The 23,907-nt window shown below is 37.8% G+C and overlaps 1 protein-coding gene across 4 annotated transcripts in view; it reads left to right on the top strand.

Moving 5' to 3' along the window:
- The window catches only part of MKLN1 (muskelin 1), a 378,358-nt gene that overhangs the window by 344,204 nt on the left and 10,247 nt on the right, over positions 1–23,907 (top strand). For all 4 annotated transcript variants that reach the window (XM_003983064.6, XM_006929380.4, XM_003983063.6 and 1 more), the window contains 4 exons: positions 3,687–3,801; positions 5,318–5,457; positions 12,359–12,461; positions 23,392–23,446. In XM_003983064.6, the coding sequence (XP_003983113.1) occupies positions 3,687–3,801; positions 5,318–5,457; positions 12,359–12,461; positions 23,392–23,446 (413 nt within the window). The remainder of the gene's footprint in view (positions 1–3,686; positions 3,802–5,317; positions 5,458–12,358; positions 12,462–23,391; positions 23,447–23,907) is intronic.

Genomic DNA, 23,907 nt, shown 5'->3' on the forward strand with positions numbered 1-23,907 from the left:
CACCTCTCTCACTTTCCTTGGATCTCCTGATTCCCCGAGATACAACAATATTGAAATTAGGCCAGTTGATACCCCTACAAAGGCTTCTAATTGTTTGAGTCAAGGGAAGAAAGATAGGCCTCTTTTGCTGAACAGCCAGGTTGTGAATGCGGAGGAAATGTTCTTTGGAGAAATTAAAAGTGTGCCTCTGGTGAACACATGAATGATGAGAAAGCAAAACACCTGATGGAGAAAGTTTTAGTGGTTTGAATAGAAGATCAGACCAGCCACAATATTCCCTTAAGCCAGTGCCTGCTCCAGAGCAAGGCCCTGATTCTCTTCAATTCTGTGAAGGCTAAGAGCTGAGGAAGCTACAGAAGGAAAGTATGAAACTAGCAGAGGTTGGCTCCTGAGGTTTAACATAAGAAGCCATCTCCATAACCTAAAAGCACAAGGTGAGGCAGCAGGTGCTGATGTAGAAGCTCTAGCAAGTTATCTAGCAAGATCTAGCTATGATCATTAACAAAGTTGGCTACACTGAACAGATTTTCATTGTAGATGAAACAGCCTTCTATTGGAGGAAGATGCCATCGAGGACTTTCATAGCTAGAGAGGAGAAGTCAGTGCCTGGCTTCAAAGTTCAAAGGGACAGGCTGACTGTCTTGTTAGGGGCTAATGCAGTTGATGACTTTAACTTGAAGCCCATGCTCCTTTACCATTCTCAAAATTCTAGGGCCCTTAAGAATTATACTGAATCTGCTGTGCCTGTGCTCTGCAAATGGAACAACAAAGCCCAGAACACAGCACATCTGTTTATAACATAATTCACTGAATATTTTTTTTTTAATTTTTTTTTTCAACATTTATTTTTGGGACAGAGAGAGACAGAGCATGAATGGGGGAGGGGCAGAGGGAGAGGGAGACACAGAATCGGAAACAGGCTCCAGGCTCTGAGCCATCAGCCCAGAGCCTGACGCGGGGCTCGAACTCACGGACCGCGAAATCGTGACCTGGCTGAAGTTGGACGCTTAACTGACTGCGCCACCCAGGCGCCCCATACTGAATATTTTAAGCCAACTGTTGAGACCTACTGCTCAAAAAAAAGATTCCTTTCATTCTAGATGCCATGAAGAGCATTCAGATTCATGGAAAGAGGTCAGAATACCAACATGAATGGGAATTTGGAAGAAGTTGATTCCAACCTTCCTGGATGACTTTGAGGGGTTCAAGACTTCAGTGGAGGAAGTAACTGCAGATGTGGTAGAAATAGCAAGAGAACTAGAATTAGAAGTGGGACCTGAAGATAAGACTGCATTGCTGCAATCTCTCATGATAAAGTGGTTTCTTGAGAAGGAATCTACTCCTGAAACAGATGTCGTGAAGATTGTTGAAATGACAACAAAGGATTTACAGTTATTGCATAAACTTAGTTAATATAGCAGTGGCAGGGTTTGAGAGGATTTACTCCAATTTTGAAAGAAGTTCTAATAGGTAAAATGTTAAACAGCATCATATGCTACAAATAAATCATTCATGAAGAGGAATCAGTTGATGCAGCCAATTTCATTACACTTGAACCTTTACCAGCACGAGGATTCAACCCACACACAGTTGGAAATCTGTGTATAACTTGGCTTCCTAAAAACCCAACATCTGTGGCACTTAGGTGGCTCAGTTGCTTAAGGTTCCGACTCTTGATCTCAGCTCAGGCCTTGATCTTAGGGTCATGAGTTCAGACCCTGCATTGGGCTCCATGCTGGGTATGAAACCTACTTAAAACAAAACAATCCCAGGAAAAACCCAACTACTAATAGCCTACTATTGACCAGAAACCTTATCAATAACATAAATTAATAACAAAAAAAGTTGATTCACACATATTTTGTATGTTTTATATATTATTTACCATATTCTTACAATAAGGTAAGATAGAGGAAAGAAAATAGTACGAAAACCATGAGAAAAGAGAAAATATATTTACCATACTGTATTGTAAAAACTCTGCATTGTAGTGGATCCACATAGTTCAAACCAATACTGTTCAAGGGTCAACTGTATTATCTTATTTTAAGAAATTGCCACAGCTCCCCCATCCTTAAGTAACCACCACTCTTATCAGTTAACAGCCATCAATACTGAGGCAAGCCCCTCCACCAGCAAAAAAAAAAAAATTATGACTTGTTAAAAGCTCAGAAGATGGTTAGCCTTTTTTAGCAATCACGTAGTTTTTGATTAAGGTATATGCATAGTTTTTTTTGACATATTGCTGTTGCACGCTTAACAGACTACCTTATGGTATAAAAATAACTTTTATATGCATTGAGAAGCAAAAGAATTCCTTTGAATCGCTTAACTACAATATTTGCTTTATTGTGGTGGTCTGAGGGCGCCTGGTGGCTCAGTTGGGTGAGTGTCTGACTCTTGATTTGGTTGAGTGTCTGACTCTTGAGCTCACAGTTTGTGAGATTGAGCCCATGTCAGGCTCTGTGCTGACAGTGTGGAGCCTGCTTGGGATTCTCTCTCTATCTCTGCCCCTCCCTCATTTGCACTCACACATCTGTGCTTGCTCGCTCTCTCTCAAAATAAATAAACAAACATTTATATAAAAAAATATTGTGGTGGTCTGGAACCAAACCTACAATATCCCTGAAGCATGCCTGTATTGGGTAAAGAAGTCAATATTGGTGCCTGTGTTTACAGTGATGTTCAGTGAATGGATTTTACCTCTGAATTTTTCAGTTAGTAGATGATTCCTGGTCCAGAAATCAAGAGAATTATACTTTAGTCTAGAATTTGCTACCAAGTAGATGTGTGAACATGAGAAAAATGGTTTTTTTCATGTTTCCAGGTGGTCTTAGTTTTGGTAAAGGAAGTGATTTCAGTAGAGCAGGGTAGGGGGTATTATTTAGTGTTTTCAAACCGGGACCTTTTTGTTATAGAGTATCTGCACGTTTTGCTTCAGAAAACACTGGCCTAGAGAATCCTGCTGTAATATTCTGTGATTACTGCATAAGTGGATATTTTACAAACACAGGCGCTTCAGAGGACTACCTGCCCAGAGCAACTAAGGAAATTACTCTTTTCTTTTTTTTAAGAATTTGTTTTTAATTATTTTTGAGAGAGAAGGAGAGCACAAGTGGAGGAGGGGCAGAGAGAGAAAGGGAAAGAATCCCAAACAGACTCCATGCTGGCAATGCAGAGCTCGATATGGGGCTTAATCCCACGACCTGATCCCATGACCTGAGCCAAGACCCAGAGTTAGACGCTTAGCCTAGTAAACCACTGATGCACCCTAGAATTTATTATTTTCTAAGTAGAACATTTATATTAAGCAGTAAAACGGAAAGAAATCTATGAGTTTTTCATTGTGAATAAATAGATGGGATTATCTTCTCTTTCAGACTTTGGTTTGAGCTTTCATATATGGTGTTTGTGTTTCATAACATGAAGTACGTTGTTCTTAAGTGAGGTTTTGGATTGACACTAAAAGAACATAAGAACTTAATTCTAACAAATTCACATTATTGTATGAGAATGACCAGAACTTTTAAGATTTGATGTGAACAAATTTATAAATTTTTTGTTGGTAATTAGACGTCCAGTTAATTTGCTTGCTAAGTATATAAACATTATGTATGTTATAGATAGAATATATATAAACATTATGTATGTTAAGGATAGAATGCCTTAAAAGTACTGTCTTACAGGTCTTGCGTCTATAAGAACGATCAAGCTGCAAAAGATAATCCAAGTAAAAGTCTTCAGGAGGAAGAGCCATGTCCAAGATTTGCCCATCAGCTTGTATATGATGAGTTACATAAGGTACCCTAAACTGCATCGGCCTGTAAACTTTCCAAGACTTATAATCTGAAAGAATCCCAAAATAGGTTTCTTACTATTTTTAAGTGTATTTGAATAAAAAGTTATAATACATAGCAGATATCCATAGAATATGTAGCAGACATTCAATATCATTTCTCTCTAAACCCCTTAATAGAATAAACACTTTCCATAGTCCAAAATTCCTGGCACTTATTCTGTTTGCTTTGTAGCTGCATAGATCAGATTCATAGTATAACCTATTATTTCTGCACTATGAATACCCAAGTAAAAGATGTACAGTTTTTAGCGTTAGGATACCTTGTCCCATGATATGAAAAAGTATATGTAACTTCTGACTTTAGATTTTCCCATTGTGTACGAAGTCTTTCTTTTTTCCCCTATGAGTGATGTGTCTTTTCAATTGGCCTCATGAAAACAGTCTTGCATTCTGAAGTTTTAGAGTCACTAAATGTTCAGAGTGGTTTCTTTAAATTATGTCTCCCTTAAACTTTACATGTAGTTCAGTGAATGTTTTCAAAATTTCAGGAACTGCTTTAACACTTTGTATAAGTACAGAATATCACTAAAATTATAATAGTGAAATCATTATTGTATTCCTTTTTCATTTCCTTTTTTTGGTATTGAATAATATAATATTTTAAAAAGTATCACCAATTATATACATCATTTAATATTTGGCAGTAAGCCTAAAAAAATTAAGATGCCTGGAGCCTGTTTCCGATTCTGTGTCTCCCTCTCTCTCTGCCCCTCCCCCATTCATGCTCTGTCTCTCTCTGTCCCAAAAATAAATAAAAAACGTTGAAAAAAAAATTTTTTTAAAAAAAGGGGCGCCTGGGTGGCGCAGTCGGTTAAGCGTCCGACTTCAGCCAGGTCACGATCTCGCGGTCCGTGAGTTCGAGCCCCGCGTCAGGCTCTGGGCTGATGGCTCGGAGCCTGGAGCCTGTTTCCAATTCTGTGTCTCCCTCTCTCTCTGCCCCTCCCCCGTTCATGCTCTGTCTCTCTCTGTCCCAAAAATAAATAAAAAACGTTGAAAAAAAATATTTTAAAAAATTAAGATGCTAAAATTTAAAAAGTTTCTAGTTACTCTTGACCTTCAGTGATTCAACATGTGTGTCAGAGTTTTATTAATCCTCTTGTTTGTTATTATGACCAGCACTTGTTTAAATTAATAATCCCCATATTTATTGCCCTAAATAAACTCTGTATCTTGGATTAGCTTCTTACTGTCATTGCTTTTGCTTCAGGTCTTCCATTGTCAGTATAATTGTGGTAATACAACTCATTTTAACATAAAATGCAGAGTATTTAAGGAAGTAGCCATAGGATTTTAAAGTAAAATGGGAACAAGAAAAATCAAAAGAAACATTTGGTAGAAATGCAGTAATGTTTTACTACTGTTACACACGGCTACCAAAGTGAAGAAATTTTATTAGGACTTCCGTAGCTTCTTGAGTATGCTTGCATCTTAAAATGTGGCTTGTTTTGTTTATTATAGGTTCACTATTTATTTGGTGGGAATCCAGGAAAATCTTGCTCCCCAAAGATGAGATTAGATGACTTCTGGTCACTGAAGTTATGTAGGCCTTCAAAAGATTACTTACTGAGGCACTGCAAGTACCTGATAAGAAAACACAGGTATAAAAATAATTCACTGAAAACTTTTATTTAACATTATCAGCTACTGTTGGTATTACCTAAATTTTGAAGATATGACTTTGTCTCTGGAAATTTAGTAATATGACAGTGTACGTACTGTGAAGATCATGACTTTTATAACTACCGTGTTGTTTTCCTTATTTTTGCTCTCCTTTTTCAAAGGAAGATACAAAGTGAAAATACGTACTGATGCTAAAATTTTCTAAATATAGAACAAGGAAATTTTGAAAGTGTTAAATGGAAGAAATTTCTATGAAGGTGATGAGCCTAACCTTCCAGTAACTACTCACGGCCTAATCACTACAAATCACATCAGTTCTAGATTCTTGCTGTATGCCTGGCCTGTTGATAGCTTTCTTAACAGTGGATGTGATGGTATGGTTGACTAAATGGTGTCTAATCTGGTGTTTCACAGTACAACTTCAAATATGATTGTGATTTTACATCAATTATCTTTGCCATTTAATTGTAAAATCATGTCAGCAAACATTTTCATATATATCTCCTGGTCATGTTTGCTTTTTAGTAGTGAGTGATAAGCTACTGAAAAATGTAGAAAAGCATGTGTGTCCTTTTGGTTATTGACAGTGTTCTGTGGTAATAAAAATTTATAGTTTGGAAAGAGTTTAGACTTTGATGATAATAGCTACTGTTTATTGAGCAATTTTTGTGTGCTAGATCTTGTATATTATAAGAATATACAGAATAAGTTCTGTTATTATCACTATTTTGCAAAAGAAAAAATGAGGTGTTTTTAAATGGGTTATATAATTCATCTAGGATCACTAAGCCATAAGTGACACAGCCAGGTTGTGATCCTGACTATTGTAACTCCAGAGTTCATCACCTTACTGCCACTGTGACTACCACACATGCACACACAGATGTCTTTGTGTATACTTATATACACAGACACGTTCAGATGTCTGTTATATATAATGTATTTATGTTTTGTATAGAATATAAGTAGGTATAAGTTATTAGACTGTTTTCCTTTATCATATCATGTTTACTTACTGTTCCTTTCTCTGCTTTCCCAAGTTGTACTTGAGAGGAAAATTAGTAACAGAAGCTAGGTATTCTGTTACTTTGGCATTACTGTGAATAAATAGTGTATTTCCTATAGAATCTACAGGAGAAAGGGTCTGAATCTTCACATTGGCTGGCTGACAAGAGATAAATTCTGTTTTATTAATAAGATTTAATGAGGCACTGTCAACTAATGTTTGCATTGCTAAAATGTTATTCCTTAATATTTTACTTAATGTTAAAGTTAAGTTTTTATAAGGATGAGACAAATTTGGGGAAATTTTAGTGTTCTTTTTCTACTACATATATAACAACTGGTAATTGGAATATTAAGTTAAGCTCTTTATAAAAGATTTCCTGACCAAAAGCCCATTAGAAATTAAAGGAGATTTTTTTTTAATGTTTATTTTTGAGAGAGAGAGAGAGAGAGAGAGGTGTGAGCTATTGGGGGAGAGGCAGAGAGAGAGGGAGACAGAGGACATGAAGCAGGTCATCAGTTCTACCAATACACTGACAGCAGAGAGTCTGATGTGGGACTCGAACTCATGAGCTGCAAGCTCATGACCTGAGCCAAAGTCAGACACTTAACCAACTAAGCCACCCAGGTGCCCCTAGATTAAAGGAGATTTTTTAGTACTATATGTAAAGAATTGGAACTCACTTTATAACCACTTTCCTCTGTCTTTTAATTGAAAAAAATTAATGCATAGTTAATTAAAAAAAAAAAAGTCCTCTTACCCTTCAAAATAATTGAATCATCATCCTATTATTGAGGAAAAAACAACTTACTGTTTTGTAAGTTTTATATTTGCACACGTAGATTCTTGTTTTGTTTAGCTAAAAAACAGGAATCATATTGCTTTGAATCTGATTTCTTTTAATGAATGATATATTACAAATATCACCATCTTAATACAAATTATGATTATGACTGCAGTAGTATTCTATTTTATGTGTAATTTACTTAACTAGTCTACTTGGATGAAATATTTAGATTATTTCCAGCTTATTTGCTATTATAAGTAATACTGTATTTAATATTTTTATATTCTTCCATCTGTACCCCTATCTAAAAATTTTGTAGGATATTGGTAGAATTGATGAATTATCAGTTGCCCTCCAGAAAGTTAATTTTCATTCCTTCCAGAAATAAGTAGGGTTATTCATTTTCTCACAGCCAAGCCATTTTAAGAAGTATTCTTATTTTTTTAATCTTTGACAGTTGTTTTTCTCTTGTGAAAATATATCAGTTCGGGGCGCCTGGGTGGCTCAGTCTGTTGAGCGTCCGACTCTTGATTTTGGCTCAGGTCATGATCTCACAGTTTGTAGGTTCTAGCCCCATGTCAGTCTCTGTACTAACAATGTGGAGCCTGCTTGGGACGCTCTTTCTCCCTCTCTCTCTGCCCCTCCCCAACTCATGCTCTCTATAAACATTTAAAAAAAAAAAAGAAAATGTATCCGTGGACAGACTAAATGACAATTTGTGGGAATCTGAAATATTACATATTATGGCATGTTTTAAATTTTAATAAAGCACAAACATCATTGTTAGTGGCTTATGCTGCTAAAAAGGCATAAAAGTAAGGAATGCAAGTGGATAATGAATAAAAGAATAACTGGTAACAAATCATTTAAAACTTTAAATATAGGATAAAAGACTCGAATTTTCTGAATATTAAAATGGTTCATAAATAGTAACTGAAGCTGAGAAGCAACAAGTTTGTGTGACTGAACAAAGAGGCAGCCTTTGAAATTTTCTACATGGGAAAAGGAGTATGCTAGCCCATCTCAGAAGGAAACCAGAAAAGCCAGAAAAGGAGCATTTAAGAATATTTAAAGACCCCCCCCCATCCATTTATATAGATTATTTTCAATTAGAATAGTAATAGTAGCATAAAAATGTGGAGCACAGTATTCTTTTTTTCTGATTGTGAGACTTTTTGACATTAGTGCTGCGAGCTAATGTCTTATATTGGAAAAAGTACTAGACCTGAACCTTGGATTGATCTTCAAGCCTTGTAACTTAATCTTTCTGGAGATCACTTTGCTCATGTATAAAATGACCAAAGCATTCACCTAAGGGTCTTTATAAACATCAGTGAAACTTTATTTATTTAAGAAAGTTAACTGAGCACTTACAGTGTGCTAGACATCGTCCTAGGCTCTGTGGATATGTCAGTGAAGAAAACAAACAAAAATTCCTGCCCCAAGTTTCTATTTTAGGAAGGAAGACTGGTAATAAACATAATAAATTTATGTTAATAAGTATAATGAACTAAAACAGGTTAAGAACTATTTTGTACAGATGATTTTTAAATAAGAATATTAGGATAGACCTCACTGCAAAGGTGACATTTGACTAGTGACCTGAAGAACAGGAGGGAATGAATCATGTAGATATTTGAGAAGAAGAGTATTCCAGATAGGTAATAGACAAGCCTCTAGGGTTAAAAATATGCCTGGATTATTTGAGGAATAAATTGAGGAAGACAGTGTGGTGGAAGTAGAATGAGTAGGGCGATTGTGGGAGGAGATGAGGTCAGAGTGATAAGAAGGGGACAGCTGGTGAAGAGTCTTTGGCTTTTACCCTGAGTGAAAGGAATAGCATTGAAAGATTTTATGTAGAGGAATAATAACACACTCAGTCTTCTTTTAATAAAACCATTCTGGGTTTTCTTCCAAAAGAACTGAGTAAAAGGTTGTGGCTGTTTTCACTCAGATGAGGAATTCTTCAGAAACAACAGGTTCGTGTGTTGGGAAAGATGAGTTCAGTTTAGTGCACTTTAGGTTTTAGAGATCATCTGTTAGCATTTGGAGGAAAGGCATGGGCCGATTATTACCTTTATGAGTCATCAACAAGGAAAAGGAGTTTGCTTCAAGAGCGTGAGAAGAGTAGAGAGATGTCAGGCCTTCTCTGAAGACCATCACCATTTGAGGGAAGGTGGAGGAAGAGACATTCTATAAAAGAGATCAAGAAGGCCCAGTAAGATTCTGGATAAGCTTTGAAGATTGCACCAACAGAATATCTTGATGGATTGGACATGGGTAGGAGAGGAGAGCAGTCAGGGAACAGCTAGGGCATCTTGAGAATCTTGTCTGCTACTAATTTCAACATACAATAAAAGTCCCATTTTATTTTATTTTATTTTATTTTATTTTATTTTATTTTATTTTATTTTATTTTATTTGTTTTATTTTATTTTATTTTATTTTATATTTATATTTATTTTATATTTGTTATTGTTTTAAGATTTTATCTTTACGTAATCTCTACCCCCAGTGTGGGGCTTCAATTCACAACCCTGAGATCAAGAATCACATGCTCTATCAACTGAGTCAGCCAGGCACTCCTGTTTTAGATACTTGAAAAAAACATAGACCACTTTTTATACCAACTCTTAGATGAATTCAGGAGTTTGAGGAACACTGATACATTGCAGGCAGAATAAACAGAAGTTGTTTTATATGAATTGAGTAGAGCATGAAAATTACCTTTTTAATTTAAATTTCATATTAGATACCTAGTATTTCATTATATGAAACCTTACCCTATACTACTGGGCTAGCTTGTTTATTTCTGGTGTTCTTATGGAAAACATTTATGTATTCTGTTTAGTTAAAATATAAATTTAGAGGGAGAGAATTATATTGTATGCCAAGAAATCTGTCTTTATTCTTAATGGTACTGCACAATACAGTAAATAAAGTGCCACTATTATTTTTTCTTGTAATGTTCAAGTTTCCAAATTTGTCGATGATTTGGGGGTAGAAAGGAGCAAAAGAAAAACTTTTTTATAGGATTAATTCCTGTTCCTTTCAGTACAGGGCCCAGTTGTTGGCCTAAATAGAATTCTAGATCGCAGACATAAGTCCAATGATAAGTTTTTGCAGGCTAAAGAAAGCTTAGAAAAAAGATGAGTGAAAACATACCTTCCGGGAAAATGGGTTTCTTGACTGGATTTAATAGGATGGTAGGCACGTTGGTTAGGTTATTTCAGGTAGCAAAGGATAAAGACATTCTTAGGATCCCTCACTAGAAGAGAAATTATTATGAGAATATCCAGAGAATTAAGGCATTCCCTCAGCATTTGGACAGTGAGGCCTAATGGAGAATCGTTTAGCGTCTTAGAACAATTCTAGTGAGGAGCCACTATAATAGCTTTCCTTGTAACTCAGCCTCTTGTCTTTCTGCTTCTTTCCACCTACTTCTCCTGTCTGCTGATTATTACAGTCTCTGCTTTCCCTAACCTCCTAGCATCCATCCATGGATGGATGGATGGATGGATGGATGGATGGATGGATGGGTGGGTGGGTGGAAGGAGGGAGGGAGGGAGGGAAGGAAGGAAGGAAGGAAGGAAGGAAGGAAGGAAGGAAGGAAGGAAGGAAGGAAGGAATCGATAGATGTAGCTTCAGTAAATAAATAGGTAGGTAGATAGGAAAAAAGGAAGGCAAAGAGGGGTAGGAAGGGAAGGAATCTACCTACCATGTTGTGCCTTCTGTTTACTGACTTGTGTGTTTTGTGTGCCTTTTGTGTCCTTGTGTATCTCACGTTCAGATTCTTTAAGAGAGTACCTTCTTAGAGAGGGCTCCCTGGAGATAGTATCCCTATTGGGAATAATTCTGCCAGGACACTTTAAAAACTGATCAAGCTTGAGAGGATTGCTTTAGTCTCAGGTGCAAAACTGGTCTAAACCATTTTGGACAAGATGGTAGAGTAACATGACCTCTGCCCAAGGAGCTCTCTCATCCGAGGGCTTAAAGGCTAACTGACCATCATGGCACTTATCTGATACAATACAGCTGTAATATTTTGCTATTCTTTGCCCTGCTTGAAATACAGGTATTCTATCACTGAGATTAACTCTTAAAGACAGGAAATTATTGATGCCATCAGCCTGAACACCATTGTGAAAGTCTCATTATTTTCCTCACCCAAATGAAATTGTCTTCTCTACTTATTCTCTATACAATATTTTGAAAAACATCCTAACTTATTAGTTATTAATAAATCCATATATAATTATAACAATGGGATAGTATCTTATTTAAATAGATAAATAGTCCCAAGCAGATTTTATTCTTTTGGAGAACTAACGCATTGTTTCTTTTTTAGCTCTTATATTGGCCAAGTTCGTTGTCTGAACCTCAGTTTCTTATCTGTTTTCTAAGAAATGATAATAAAACATCGTCATAGTAACGGGGATAAATGAAGTAATATATGTAAAATACTTGATACATTGTCTAGCATATAACAAATACTTGATAAGTGGTTGCTACAATTGTTATTGTTATTGACTGAGACAGGAAATAATCTTGTTAAAAATATTTGAGCAATTTAAAAAATATATATATATTCAATCAGTGTCCATGATACTCGTGAAAAGAAAGTATACTCATGTCTGTTTCTGACCTGTTAAGGACCTTTAATGGAATGTATATTGCACAAATCTAATCGAGTATTTTTATTTTATCTCTACTTGTTTCTCATGAAACATATTTGGCTCTTTTGCAGTTTTGTTATGTAAAATATTTGACATGTTCACTATGTTTTGTAGTTGATTTAATCTTAGCTTGTAGTTTTAAGAAGAGGGTAGGAGGTACTCCTACCCAGTCTCTTGCTCCACAGCTGCCTGTGACCTCCTGGCATCACCATGACATCCCCAGGAACTCCACAGCTGTACTGTCTCCATGGCAGTATTCTTACTTCTGGATTCCCAAACACAGGGTTTGTTTTTTTTTTTAGATATCTACAGTGACTCCTTAGACACAATATTCTACTCCAGGTCTGAATGACATTTCTGATGTTTTCCCATAACTCCAGACAATTATTGTTCTTGTTTACATTTTCTAGGTTTGAAGAAAAGGCCCAAATGGATCCCCTTAGTGCTCTGAAATATTTACAAAACGATCTTTATATAACTGTGGATCATTCAGACCCAGAAGAGACAAAAGAGGTAAAAGTGATAATAAACTTCAGAAAGTGAGCATTAAAAGAAAAAAAGTCTTTCTAACTCTTACTTGCTGATTTTGCTCTTAGATGTTTAAAGGAAAATGGGGAAAATGGGATGACACTAATAATTTTTAAAATGGCATAGAGCAGGGGGTACGTGGATGGCTCATTCGGTTGGGTCTCTGACTCTTGATTTCAGCTCAGGTCATGGCCTTTCAGTTTGTGGGTTCGAGCCTGCATCAGGCTCCACACTGACAGCATGGGGCCTGCTTGGCGCGCGCTCGCTCGCTCGCTCTCTCTGTCTCTCTCTCTCTCTCTCTCTGCCCCTCCCCTGCTTATGCACACGTGCACATGCACACTCGCTCGCTCGCGCGCTCTCTCTCTCTCTCTCTCTCTCTGTCTCTCCGTCTCTGAAAAAAAATAATAAAGTGGCACAGAGCAGATGAAATAAAAATTGAAAAGGCTTACTTTCATGTGATAACAAAAGGTTCAGGTCACACAAAAAGCCCTTGATCCATTCAGAAAAGGATTCTCAGGTTTAAAATTTTAATTTAGACTTTAGTTTTGTGTGTTGGGAAGCAAATAGAAATTTTTGCTTTCATAGTCCCATGCTTCTTTCACTTAAGGATTACATGCCTCAGTTTGAGTCTTTTTTTTCTTTTTCTTTTTTTTTTTTTTAAGAGAGAGAGAGAGTGTGAGCAGGGGAAAGGGGCAGAGGGGGAGAGAATCACACACGGGACTTGATCCCATGACCCTGGGATCATGACTTGAACCAAAATCAGAAGTCAGATGCTCAACCGACTGAGCCTCCTGCATGTCCCTGAACTTTTCTGTTGGTACTCCAAAATCCCTTAAGAGAAGAAAGAAAACTCTCCTCTTTTGTAGGGACAAAGTGAAGAGAGGTTGGTAGGAGTTAGAATCCCTTCCACCTTGATGTCATAGCAGGATAGTTGGACTACATTCTACTGACTTCATTCATGAGGAGTCCTTAACTTTGAGAATTAATAGCAGGTCATTACTTTTCAGGGGTTTGTTGTTGTGGTGGTGGTTACCTAATATGGGAGGGAAGGAGAAGATATAATATTTTTAAGGGTAATCTGTACCCCCAGTGTGGGGAATATTTGCTTGTCTGTGGTGTGTGAATATACCTGCAGTGAATTTCATAGTCATAGCTGGTCTTCCTACTAACTTCTGAGATTCTTTTGTCACTTTAACTTTTGCCAAGCATCCTTGTTCATAGTTCATCTTGCAACATCTGAACTGCAATCCATTTTACCTTCTACTCACAGAATTGGTGCTGACGATATCTAGTTCTGTCCTTTCCATCTACTTCCCTGTTATCTGTTGTTTCACTTTGACTTTGTAATAGCAACATCAGGCAGTGCTTTTCTTTGTTCCCCAGTAACACAGGCTTCTGATTTAATGTCAAATCACTTTCAGGTACCAGGTTCATTGTACTTTCAAGCAGTAGAACCTGTGTGTCCTTGGCACCAAAACAAAGAGCTTCTCTTTCATAGTTGCTCTTACTTAGTATTGGTTGTAACCCTTCCCTAGGTGGAGAATCAGCAGAACACAATTTAGGACCATCTGAAGGGGGACAGTTAATTGTCTTCCTTGCGTCTTCAATCAATTCATGATACTATTTGAAATGGGGAATTATCCCCAAGGAGCAGAATATGTTTGGTTTAATCTGTTACGGCTTATAACTGAACATAGTTGTAAAGAGTCCATTAATGTGCATTGTATTAGACCAGGCATTTGAACGTTATAAATAAATTTCCTTGTGTTTTCTCCGTAGTTATTCTGACATGGCTGTTACTGGGAACATTCATTTTTCTCTTATTTTTTGTTTTGGTTTGTTTTGTTTTCTCTTATTTTTTAAAACCAAGCCAGAACAGAGGCTCCTGGGTGGCTCAATGAGTTAAGCATCCAACTTCAGCTCAGGTCAGGATCTCACGGTTTGTGAGTTTTAGCCGTGAGTCCGGTTCTGCGCTGACATTGCAGAACCTGCTTGGGATTTTCTCTCTGCCCCTCCCCGCCCCCGTTTCTCTTTCTCTCTCAAAAAAACCCAACGACTTAAAAACTTAAAACAAAATATTGCAAAGTAAATAAATTCAATTGTGCCAGCTGCAAGTAGGCCAAAGAGAACAGTTCGTCCTTAAAGCTAAGCTAATGGGAAAAGCCAGGACAGGGAGGTATCTTGAGTTCAAATTGAGCCATTTTTTAAATTTTGGTAGCAGGTTTCTCTTTTTATCGCTTCCTCAGTAGTTTCAAATTATGATTTTGTATGCCACAGACTTCCATTCCATTTCTTTTTTTAAAAAAAAATTTTTTTAACGTTTTATTTATTTTTGAGACAGGGAGAGACAGAGCATGAACAGGGGAGGGTCAGAGAGAGGGAGACACAGAATCTGAAACAGGCTCCAGGCTTTGAGCTGTCAGCACAGAGTCCAACGCGGGGCTCGAACTCACGGACCTCGAGATCATGACCTGAGCCGAAGTCGGCCGCTCAACCGACTGAGCCACCCAGGCGCCCCCCATTCCATTTCTTAATAGCTGTATCTGTTAAGAGTTGTTTAGCCCTAGTTGAAGTTAGTTAAAATGGTGCTGTGCACATGTGTGTCAGCATCTGAATCACTTCTAAACTTTTTCAAAACAATACCCTCACCCTAAGATTCTCTGTCTGCTCTTATGTAACAGAAAACTGAAAACACTCCTGACATTGAGAATTACTGGTCTGTGAGATTATTATTTTGTTTTAAAATGTGTGAATGGATTTTGTTTTGGTAAAAGAAATCCCTTGGTGACAGTTCTAGGATATATGCTCACAGTATTTGTTAGTAAGGCATAGAGATCTTCACTCTCCTTATAACATACTGTTCCACTTATCAAAAACAGACCTTACTGCTGTTTTCTGTAGTAACTTGTTTTTGTTCTCTGTGTATTAAATGATTGTATCAGCAACTAAAAGTGGTTCTCTTTTGGGGGGCACCTGTTATAATGATCATCATCATTGTGCCTATATTGGAATGATGGTGGATTACCAGCTATATACCAAATTATGATTCTTTGCTTTCCTTCAGTCTCCAGAACATGGATTCTAAATTGGCAATGAGGTCCTGATAAACCTTATGAAAATGATATAATTTTCTAGAAAAGGCCCAAGAGAAGGTTGCCTAAATTATTTCTGCCATTTTCAGAAGATTCTATAATAGAGAAGGAATGAGAAAAACAAGTTTTCAGCCAGTATTACACATTTTGTATTAATTATATTTCTACTGAGCTTCCAAAGTACTGGTGTCATTCATTTAACCGATGTGTATTAAGTCCTTACACATTAAGAATGCCAGGCATTCTTCTAGGCACAAGAGGTACATTAGTGAACCAAGCAAAATACCTTCTTGGGTGGTAATTACTACCACTGAGGAAAGACAATCAACTATTATATAGCAAATTATAAAGTACAGTTTATAAAGTATATAAGTTATATAGTACATTGGAAATAGGTATAATGAGAAAATTAAAAAGAGATAAAAAGGGTAAATAAAGGGAGATCAGAGTTAGAAGGGGTGAGAATTGGGCAGTTGCAGTATTAAGTAGGATGATCATAACAGACCTCATTTAGAAATGAGCTGCACACAAACACTTCAAGGGTGTGAGGGAGTCTAAGCAGCTAATTTGGGGAAGATAATTCCTGGCAAAGGGAGGGCTAGAACAAGGACCTGAGGGTGGGAACATTCTGGCTTTGTGTAGAACAGCGAGGAGGCCACTGTGGCTAGAGCAGAGGTAAAAATGTTCAGAGGAGTCAGAGACGAGGTCGGAGAGGTAAGAGCAGGGATTGGGAAATCATATGGTGAATGACTTCTTAAGTCACTGTTAGGACTTTGGTTTTCACTCTGAATGAATAAGGAGCCAGTTAAGGAGTGATAAGATCTGCTTTATGTCTTACCTAAGATCACTAAGATCTAAGATTATTCTGACTGCTGTATTGAGAATAGACTAAAGGAGAATAAGAATGGAGGCAGAGAGACCTATAAGGGAGACCACAGAAATTCTAAGGAAGGCATTATTGTAGCTCAGACCCAGTAGCAGCAGTAGAAATAGTGAGAAGTAGAGTAGATCAGATTCTCAGTAGATGTTAACGGTGGAATCACCAGTGGGAATGCAAACTCTGGTGCAGCCACTGTGAAAAACAGTGTAGAGTTTCCTCAGAAAGTTCAAAGTAGAACTACCCTATGATCCAGCATTTGCACTACTAGATATTTACCCAAAGAATACAAAAATGCTAATTTAAAGGGATACATGCATGCACTTTGATATTTATAGCAGCACCATCTATAATAGGCAAATTATGGAAACAGCCCATGTGTGCATCGATTGATTGTGTGTGTGTGTGTGTGTGTGTGTGTGTGTGTGTGTGTACACGTATACACAGTGGAATATTATCAGCCATAAAAAAGAATGAAATCTTGCCATTTGCAATGACATGGACAGATCTAGAGAATATTATGCTAAATGGATAAGTCAGAGAAAGACAAATACGATATGATTTTATTCAATGTGTGGAATTTAAGAAACAAAACAAATGAGCAAAGGGGGAGAAAAAGGAGAGGCAAACCAAGAAACAGACTCTCTCTTTTTTTTTAAGTAATCTCTGCACCCAACATGGGATTCAAACCCATAACCCAGAGATCAGGAGTCACATCCTCTACCACCTGAATCATCCAGGTGCCCCAAAAGACTCTTAACTATAGAAAACAAACTAACAGTTACCAGAAAGGAGGTGGGTGAGAGTGGGTTAAGTCAATGATGGAGATTAAGGAATGCTCTTGTGATGAACACGGTGATGTATGGAAGTGTTGAATCACGATGCTGTACACTTGAAACCAATATTACACTGTATGTTAACTGAAAATTAAAAACTTTTTTAAAAAGTAGAACCAACAGAATTTTATCATCGACTGGATGTAGTGTTTGAAAAAAATGACGCCAAAGTTACTAGCCTTAGTGGATGGAGTTACCATCAACTGAAATGAGAAGGCTGTGGGTCATCCCAGTTCGGGGTGCTCGGTGGGGACTCCTGACTGGGACCAGGAGTATAATGTTGGATATATCTTCAGTTTGAGATGCTTGTGGAACGGCCAGCCTTATACATTGAGGTGATACTTAGATATTCAGGTTTGGCTTTATTCAGACTATATAGTATCACTTGATACCTGTTAAAATCCTAGGTCAGTACATACCAGTTCCACAAAATCAGGTTGTTAAAATAATAGTTTTCTCCCTATCCTTCCACATGTAGAACCAGTAATGTTTATCTTTCACCTTAGATGTCAGAAAAGAGGAGCAAATTAACCCTAAAGTAAGTAGAAGATCGGAAAATAATGAACTAGAAAACAAATAATAGAAAAAAATGTTTTAAGTGAAAAGTTGGTTCTTTGAAAAGGTGAATAAAATAGCCAAACTTAGGAAGAAAAAAATAGTGAAAATATAAGTTGTCAACATTATTACAGACCCTATATATATTAAAAGAGAATAAGGAGATATTATGAACTACCAACAAATTCAACTTGCTGAAATGGACAAATTCCTTGGAAAGCACAACAAAACAGACACAAGAAGAATTAGAAAATATTAAGGAGCTCCATATCAGTTACAGACATAGATTGAATTTGTAATTAAAAACTTTGGGGGGGCATTTGAGTGGCTCAGTCAGTTAAGCATCCGACTCTTGATTTAAGCTCAGGTCATGATCTTATGGTTTAATGTAAAGGATAAATTCCAGTGAGTTGAGTTCCAGCCCCACACTGGGCTCTGCTCACAGCATGGAGCCTGCTTGCAATTCTTTTTCCCTGAACCTTCTGCCCCTTCCTCTCTCTCTTTCTCTTTCTCTCTCTTAAAATAAATAAGCTTAAAAAACAAACAAACAAAATACAACTTTCAGGGCACCTAGTCATGATCCTGGGACCCTGGGATAGAGCCCCACATTGGGCTCTGTGCTGAACAGGGAGCCTGCTTAAGATTCTCCCCTCCCCCTCCCTCACTCCTTCCCTCTCCCCAACTCAGTCCCTCCTCCGCTTGCTGTCTCACCCACACTCTCTCTAAAATAAAAAAATAAAACACTTTCAAAGTGTTTTTTGAAAGAAAATAAAACTGGACTCTTGATGGCTATCTCACTAAATTCAGGAATGAAGGAAGTAAAAATAGCAACTCTTCACAGACTCTAAGAAAGGAGAGGAAGACAGAACACTTTCTACATCCTGTTATGAAGCACCTTGACTGATTAAAAACCCAACCAAAATACTACAGGCAAAGAAAACTATAAACCTCTTGTGTTATTATAAAGCTATAATACCTCTTGTGAATGGAGATGCAAAATTCTTAATAAAATTTTATCTAACTCAGCAATATATAAAAAGGTTAATGCATAATGACTAAGTGAGAGTATATTCTAGGAATATAAAGTCTGTTTAACATTTGAAAATCAGTCGTTCACCACACTGATAGAATGAAGGAGAAGAACCTTAGATCATCTCAATAAGTGGAGAATAAGTATTTGACAAAATTTAAAACCCATTTATGATAAAAAACAAAAAAACAAAAAACTAGCAGACAAGGAATGAAAAGAACCTTTCTAAATCTCATAAAGGGCATCTATGAAGCTCTCACTCCTAATTATAAAACTCTTTCCCTGAAGATTAAGACTAGGAAAGGATGCCTGTTATCAACAGACATCCTCTACTCAGCATTGTACCAGAAGTTATAGCTAGTGCAATCAGGTAAGAAAAAGGAATAAGCAGTGTATGGATTGGAAAGGGAAAAGCAGAATTGTGTGTATAGATCACATTATTGTGTATATGGAAAACCCTGTGCAGTCCGCAAAACAATATGCTAAAATAAGTGAATTTAGCAAGGTTACAGAATACAAGGTCAATAGGGGGGAAAAGTGATTATTATTTTTTTTTAACGTTTTATTTATTTTTGAGACAGGGAGAGACAGAGCATGAACAGGGGAGGGTCAGAGAGAGGGAGACACAGAATCTGAAACAGGCTCCAGGCTCTGAGCCGTCAGCCCAGAGCCCGACGCGGGGCTCGAACTCACGGACCGTGAGATCATGACCTGAGCTGAAGTCGGCCGCTTAACCGACTGAGCCACCAGGCGCCCCAAAAAGTGATTTTTATATTAGCAATGAACAATTACAAAATAAGAATTTTTCAGGGTGCCTGGGTGGCTCAGTCAGTTGAGCGTCCAGCTTCGGCTCAGGTCATGATCTCACAGTTTGTGGGTTCAAGCCCCACATCAGGCTCTGTGCTGACAGCTTAGAACCTGGAGCCTGCTTCGGATACTGTGTCTCCCTCTCTCTCTGCTCCTCCCCCATTCATGCTCTGTCTCTCTCTCATTCAAAAATAAACAAAAACAGGGGCTCCTGGGTGGCTCAGTCGGTTAAGCGTCTGACTTCAGCTCAGATCATGATCTCGCGGTCCGTGAGTTTGAGCCCCACGTCGGGCTCTGGGCTGATGGCTCAGAGCCTGGAGCCTGCTTCCGATTCTGTGTCTCCCTCTCTCTCTGACCCTCCCCCGTTCATGCTCTGTCTCTCTCTGTCTCAAAAATAAATAAAGGTTAAAAAAAAATTTTTTTTAAATAAAAACATTTTTTTTAATGCTTTTTTTAATAAAAAAAAAAAAAAAAGAAGAAGGAGAAAATAAGAATTTTAAGGATGCCTGAGTGGCTCAGTCAGTTAAGCGTCTGAATTTGGTTCAGGTCATGATCTCACGGTTTGTGGGTTCGAGCCCCGTGTTGGACTCTGTGCTGACAGATCAGAGCCTGGAACCTGCTCGGATTCTGTGTCTCTCCTCTATGTCTGATCCTCCCTGCTTGTGCTCTTATCTCTCAAAAGTAAATAAACATTAAATTAAAAAAAAAAAGATGGACCTAAATATAAAACCTAAAACAATAAAGCTTCAAGAAGAAAACATCTTCACAACCTTGGTATAGGCAGAAATTTCATGGACATGACACAAAGTCACTAACCCTAAAAGTAAAAAGCCTGCTAAGTTGGATTTCATCAGAAGTAAAATTTCATTAGAAGACTTTAGAAAAATGGACAAGTCACAGACTAAATAGTATTTGCAGTAGATATATCTGACAGAGGACTAATACCCAGAATTTTTTTTAATTTACATTCAAATTAGTTAGCATATAGTGCAACAATGATTTCAGGAGTAGATTCCTTAATGCCCTTTACCCATTTAGCCTATCCCCCCCCCAACCCCTCCAGTAACCCTCTGTTCTCCATATTTAGGAGTCTCTTATGTTTTGTCCCCCTCCCTATTTTTTATTATTTTTGCTTCCCTTCCTTTGTGTTCATCTATATGGAGTATATATACACTCCATTGTATATATATATACCACATCATCTTTATCCATTCATCCATCGATGGACATTTGGGCTCTTTCCATACTTTGGCTATTGTTGATAGTGCTGCTATAAACATGGGGGTGCATGTGTCCCTTCGAAACAGCACACCTGTATCCCATGGATAAATGCCTAGTAGTGCAATTGCTGGGTCATAGGGTAGTTCTGTTTTCAACTTTTTGAGGAACCTCCATACTGGTTTCCAGAGTGGCTGCACCAGCTTGCATTCTCACCAGCAGTGCAAAAGAGATCCTCTTTCTCCGCATCCTCGCCAATATCTGTTGTTGCCTGAGTTGTTAATGTTAGCCATTCTGACAGGTGTGAGGTGGTATCTCATTGTGGGTTTGATTTGTATTTCCCTGATGATGGGTGATATTTTTTTCATGTGTGTGTTAGCCATCTGGATGCCTTCCTTGGAAAAGTGTCTATTCGTGTCTTTTGCCCATTTCTTCACTGGATTATTTGGGTTTTTTTGGTTGTTGAGTTTGATAAGTTCTTTATAGATTTTGGATACTAACCCTTTATCTGATATGTCATTTGCAAATATCTTCTCTCATTCCATCAGTTGCCTTTTAGTTTTGCTGATTGTTTCCTTCACCGTGCAGAAGCTTTTTATTTTGATGAGGTCCCAATAGTTCATTTTTGCTTTTGTTTTCCTTGCCTCTGGAGACATGTTGAGTAAGAAGTTGCTGCAGCCAAGATCAAAGAGGTTTTTGCCTTCTTTCTTCTCAAGGATTTTGATGGCTTCCTGTCTTACATTTAGGTCTTTCATCCATTTTGAGTTTATTTTTGGGTATGGTGTAAGAAAATGGTCCAGGTTCGTTTTTCTGCGTATCTCTGTCCAGTTTTCCCAGCACCACTTGCTAAAGAGACTGTCTTTATTCCATTGGCAGAATATTTTCTAAGAGTGGGGAATTTTTTTTTAATTTTTTTTTAACGTTTATTTATTGAGAGAGACAGAGTGTGAACTGGGGGAGGGGCAGAGAGAGAAGGAGACAGAATCCGAAGCAGGCTCTAGGCTATGACCTGTCAGCAAAGAGCCTAACGCGGGGCTCAAACTCACGAACCATGAGATCATGATCTGAGCCAAAGTCCGGCGCTTAATCAACTGAACCACCCAGGCACACCCCACCCCGAGAATATTTAAAAAAACAAAACAAAAACACTTCCCATGTATCTTAAATTCTTCCTTTTGTTCCCTTTTTTCCTAACTCTTGCTTAAATAATTACTTCTGGAATACTTGTCCAGTCTCTGCCCTTCAAAAGGCCATAAGTCAGAGCTTACAAATATTGATGTGATTGATACCTGAAATTTTAAAGACTGGAGGCACATCTTGAGGAATCAGTGATATCAACCACTCAGATCTTACAAAGTGCTAAGTAATTCCATTGAGATTCTCTTCATTGGTCTACTCCTTCCTTTAACTTACCTATTTTCCAGCCATCCTCATTCAAGATAAAGATGAATAGTTCTCCCAAGTTAAAGTAAATATAGTAGTTCTTATAAACTTTCTCAATTTCAGTTGACCCGTTATGTGTTAGTAAGTACATACATACTTTAATAAATTTTAAAAATAAAGTAATTCCAAGACTTGGTCCAGTATCTTGGAAAGCAGTCTGGTAGAAAAATGAGTATATTCTTGGGGCACCTCAGTGGCTCAGTCAGTTAAGTGTCCAGCTCCTGATTACAGCTCAGGTCATGAAATCACAGTTTGTGAGTTTGAGCCCCACATCATCAAACTCTGTACTGACAGCTTGGAGCCTCCTTGGGATTCTGTGTCTCCCTCTTTGCCCCTCCCCCGCTCGTGCATGCTCACGCGCTCTCTCTCAAAAAAAAAAAAAAAATGTCTCAAGAAAAGAAAAATCTGGGGGGTGCCTGGGTGGCTCAGTCGGTTGAGCATCCAACTTCGGCTCAGGTCATGATCTCACGGTCCGTGAGTTCAAGCCCCGCATCGGGCTCTGTGCTGACAGCTCAGAGCCTGGAGCCTGCTTCAGATTCTGTGTCTCCCTCTCTCTCTGACCCTCCACCGTTCATGCTCTGTCTGTCTCTGTCTTAAAAATAAATAAACATTTAATTTTTTTTTTTTTTTTTTTTTTTTTTTTTTTTTTTTTAAGAAAAATCTGGGGCACCTGGGTAGCTCAGTCAGTTGAGCATCCGACTTTGGCTCAGGTCATGATCTCGTGGTTCGTGAGTTCAAGCCCCATTTAGGGCTCTGTGCTATCAGCTCAGAGCCTGGAGCCTGCTTCAGATTCTGTGTCTCTCTCTGTCTCTCTGCCCCTCCCCTGCTTGCACTCTGTCTCTCTCTGCCTCTCAAAAACAAGTGAACGTTAAAAAAATAATAATAAAAAGAAAAATCAGCATATTTTTTTAAGTGTAGTGTTCTTGCTACTATTTAGTGAACAGATTTCTGCAGCACATGTGCAGAGACCTACAGTGGCTAATAAATGGTCAAACTGACATGTAGTTTTTCTCTAATATGCTTAGCCAGCTAATTTGCTTCTATTTTTCTTTTACAGTTTCAGCTCCTAGCTTCTGCTCTATTCAAATCTGGTTCAGATTTTACAGCTCTAGGTAAGTATTCCAGCCTAGTTTATCTAGCTTACATGCCCTACCATTTGGGGGATTGGATTTTGGTTTCTTTTAAGTGAAACATCAGGCGAGATGTTCATCTAAACAAAACAAGTTTCAAGGTAGCCTGCAAAATTTCTAATAACCTGCTACAGAGTTATTTTCCAAGCATCAGTCACCAGTTCATGGGTCAGTTTGCAGTTCCTGTTACACCAATTGCTGGGTTCTTATGCAAACACATGGCAGTAGAAGCATGATCAAAATAAATTAACTCGTATAGCATGGTTTTGGAATGTAGGTGTACTACTCATACACTTAACTATTAGATGACACTTCTTGGTGGGATGATTTTTCCTCTCAGTTTATTCTTTGTGGAATCAACAGATTGGTGACAGGTAGGCAGTGAAAAAATCATTTTGAGATCAGAGAAAATGCATTATCTCTTCCCTGAAAATGCCAAATTT

This window comes from Felis catus, chromosome A2 (genome assembly GCF_018350175.1).
Source record: "Felis catus isolate Fca126 chromosome A2, F.catus_Fca126_mat1.0, whole genome shotgun sequence".
NCBI classification, from domain to species: Eukaryota; Metazoa; Chordata; class Mammalia; order Carnivora; family Felidae; genus Felis; species Felis catus.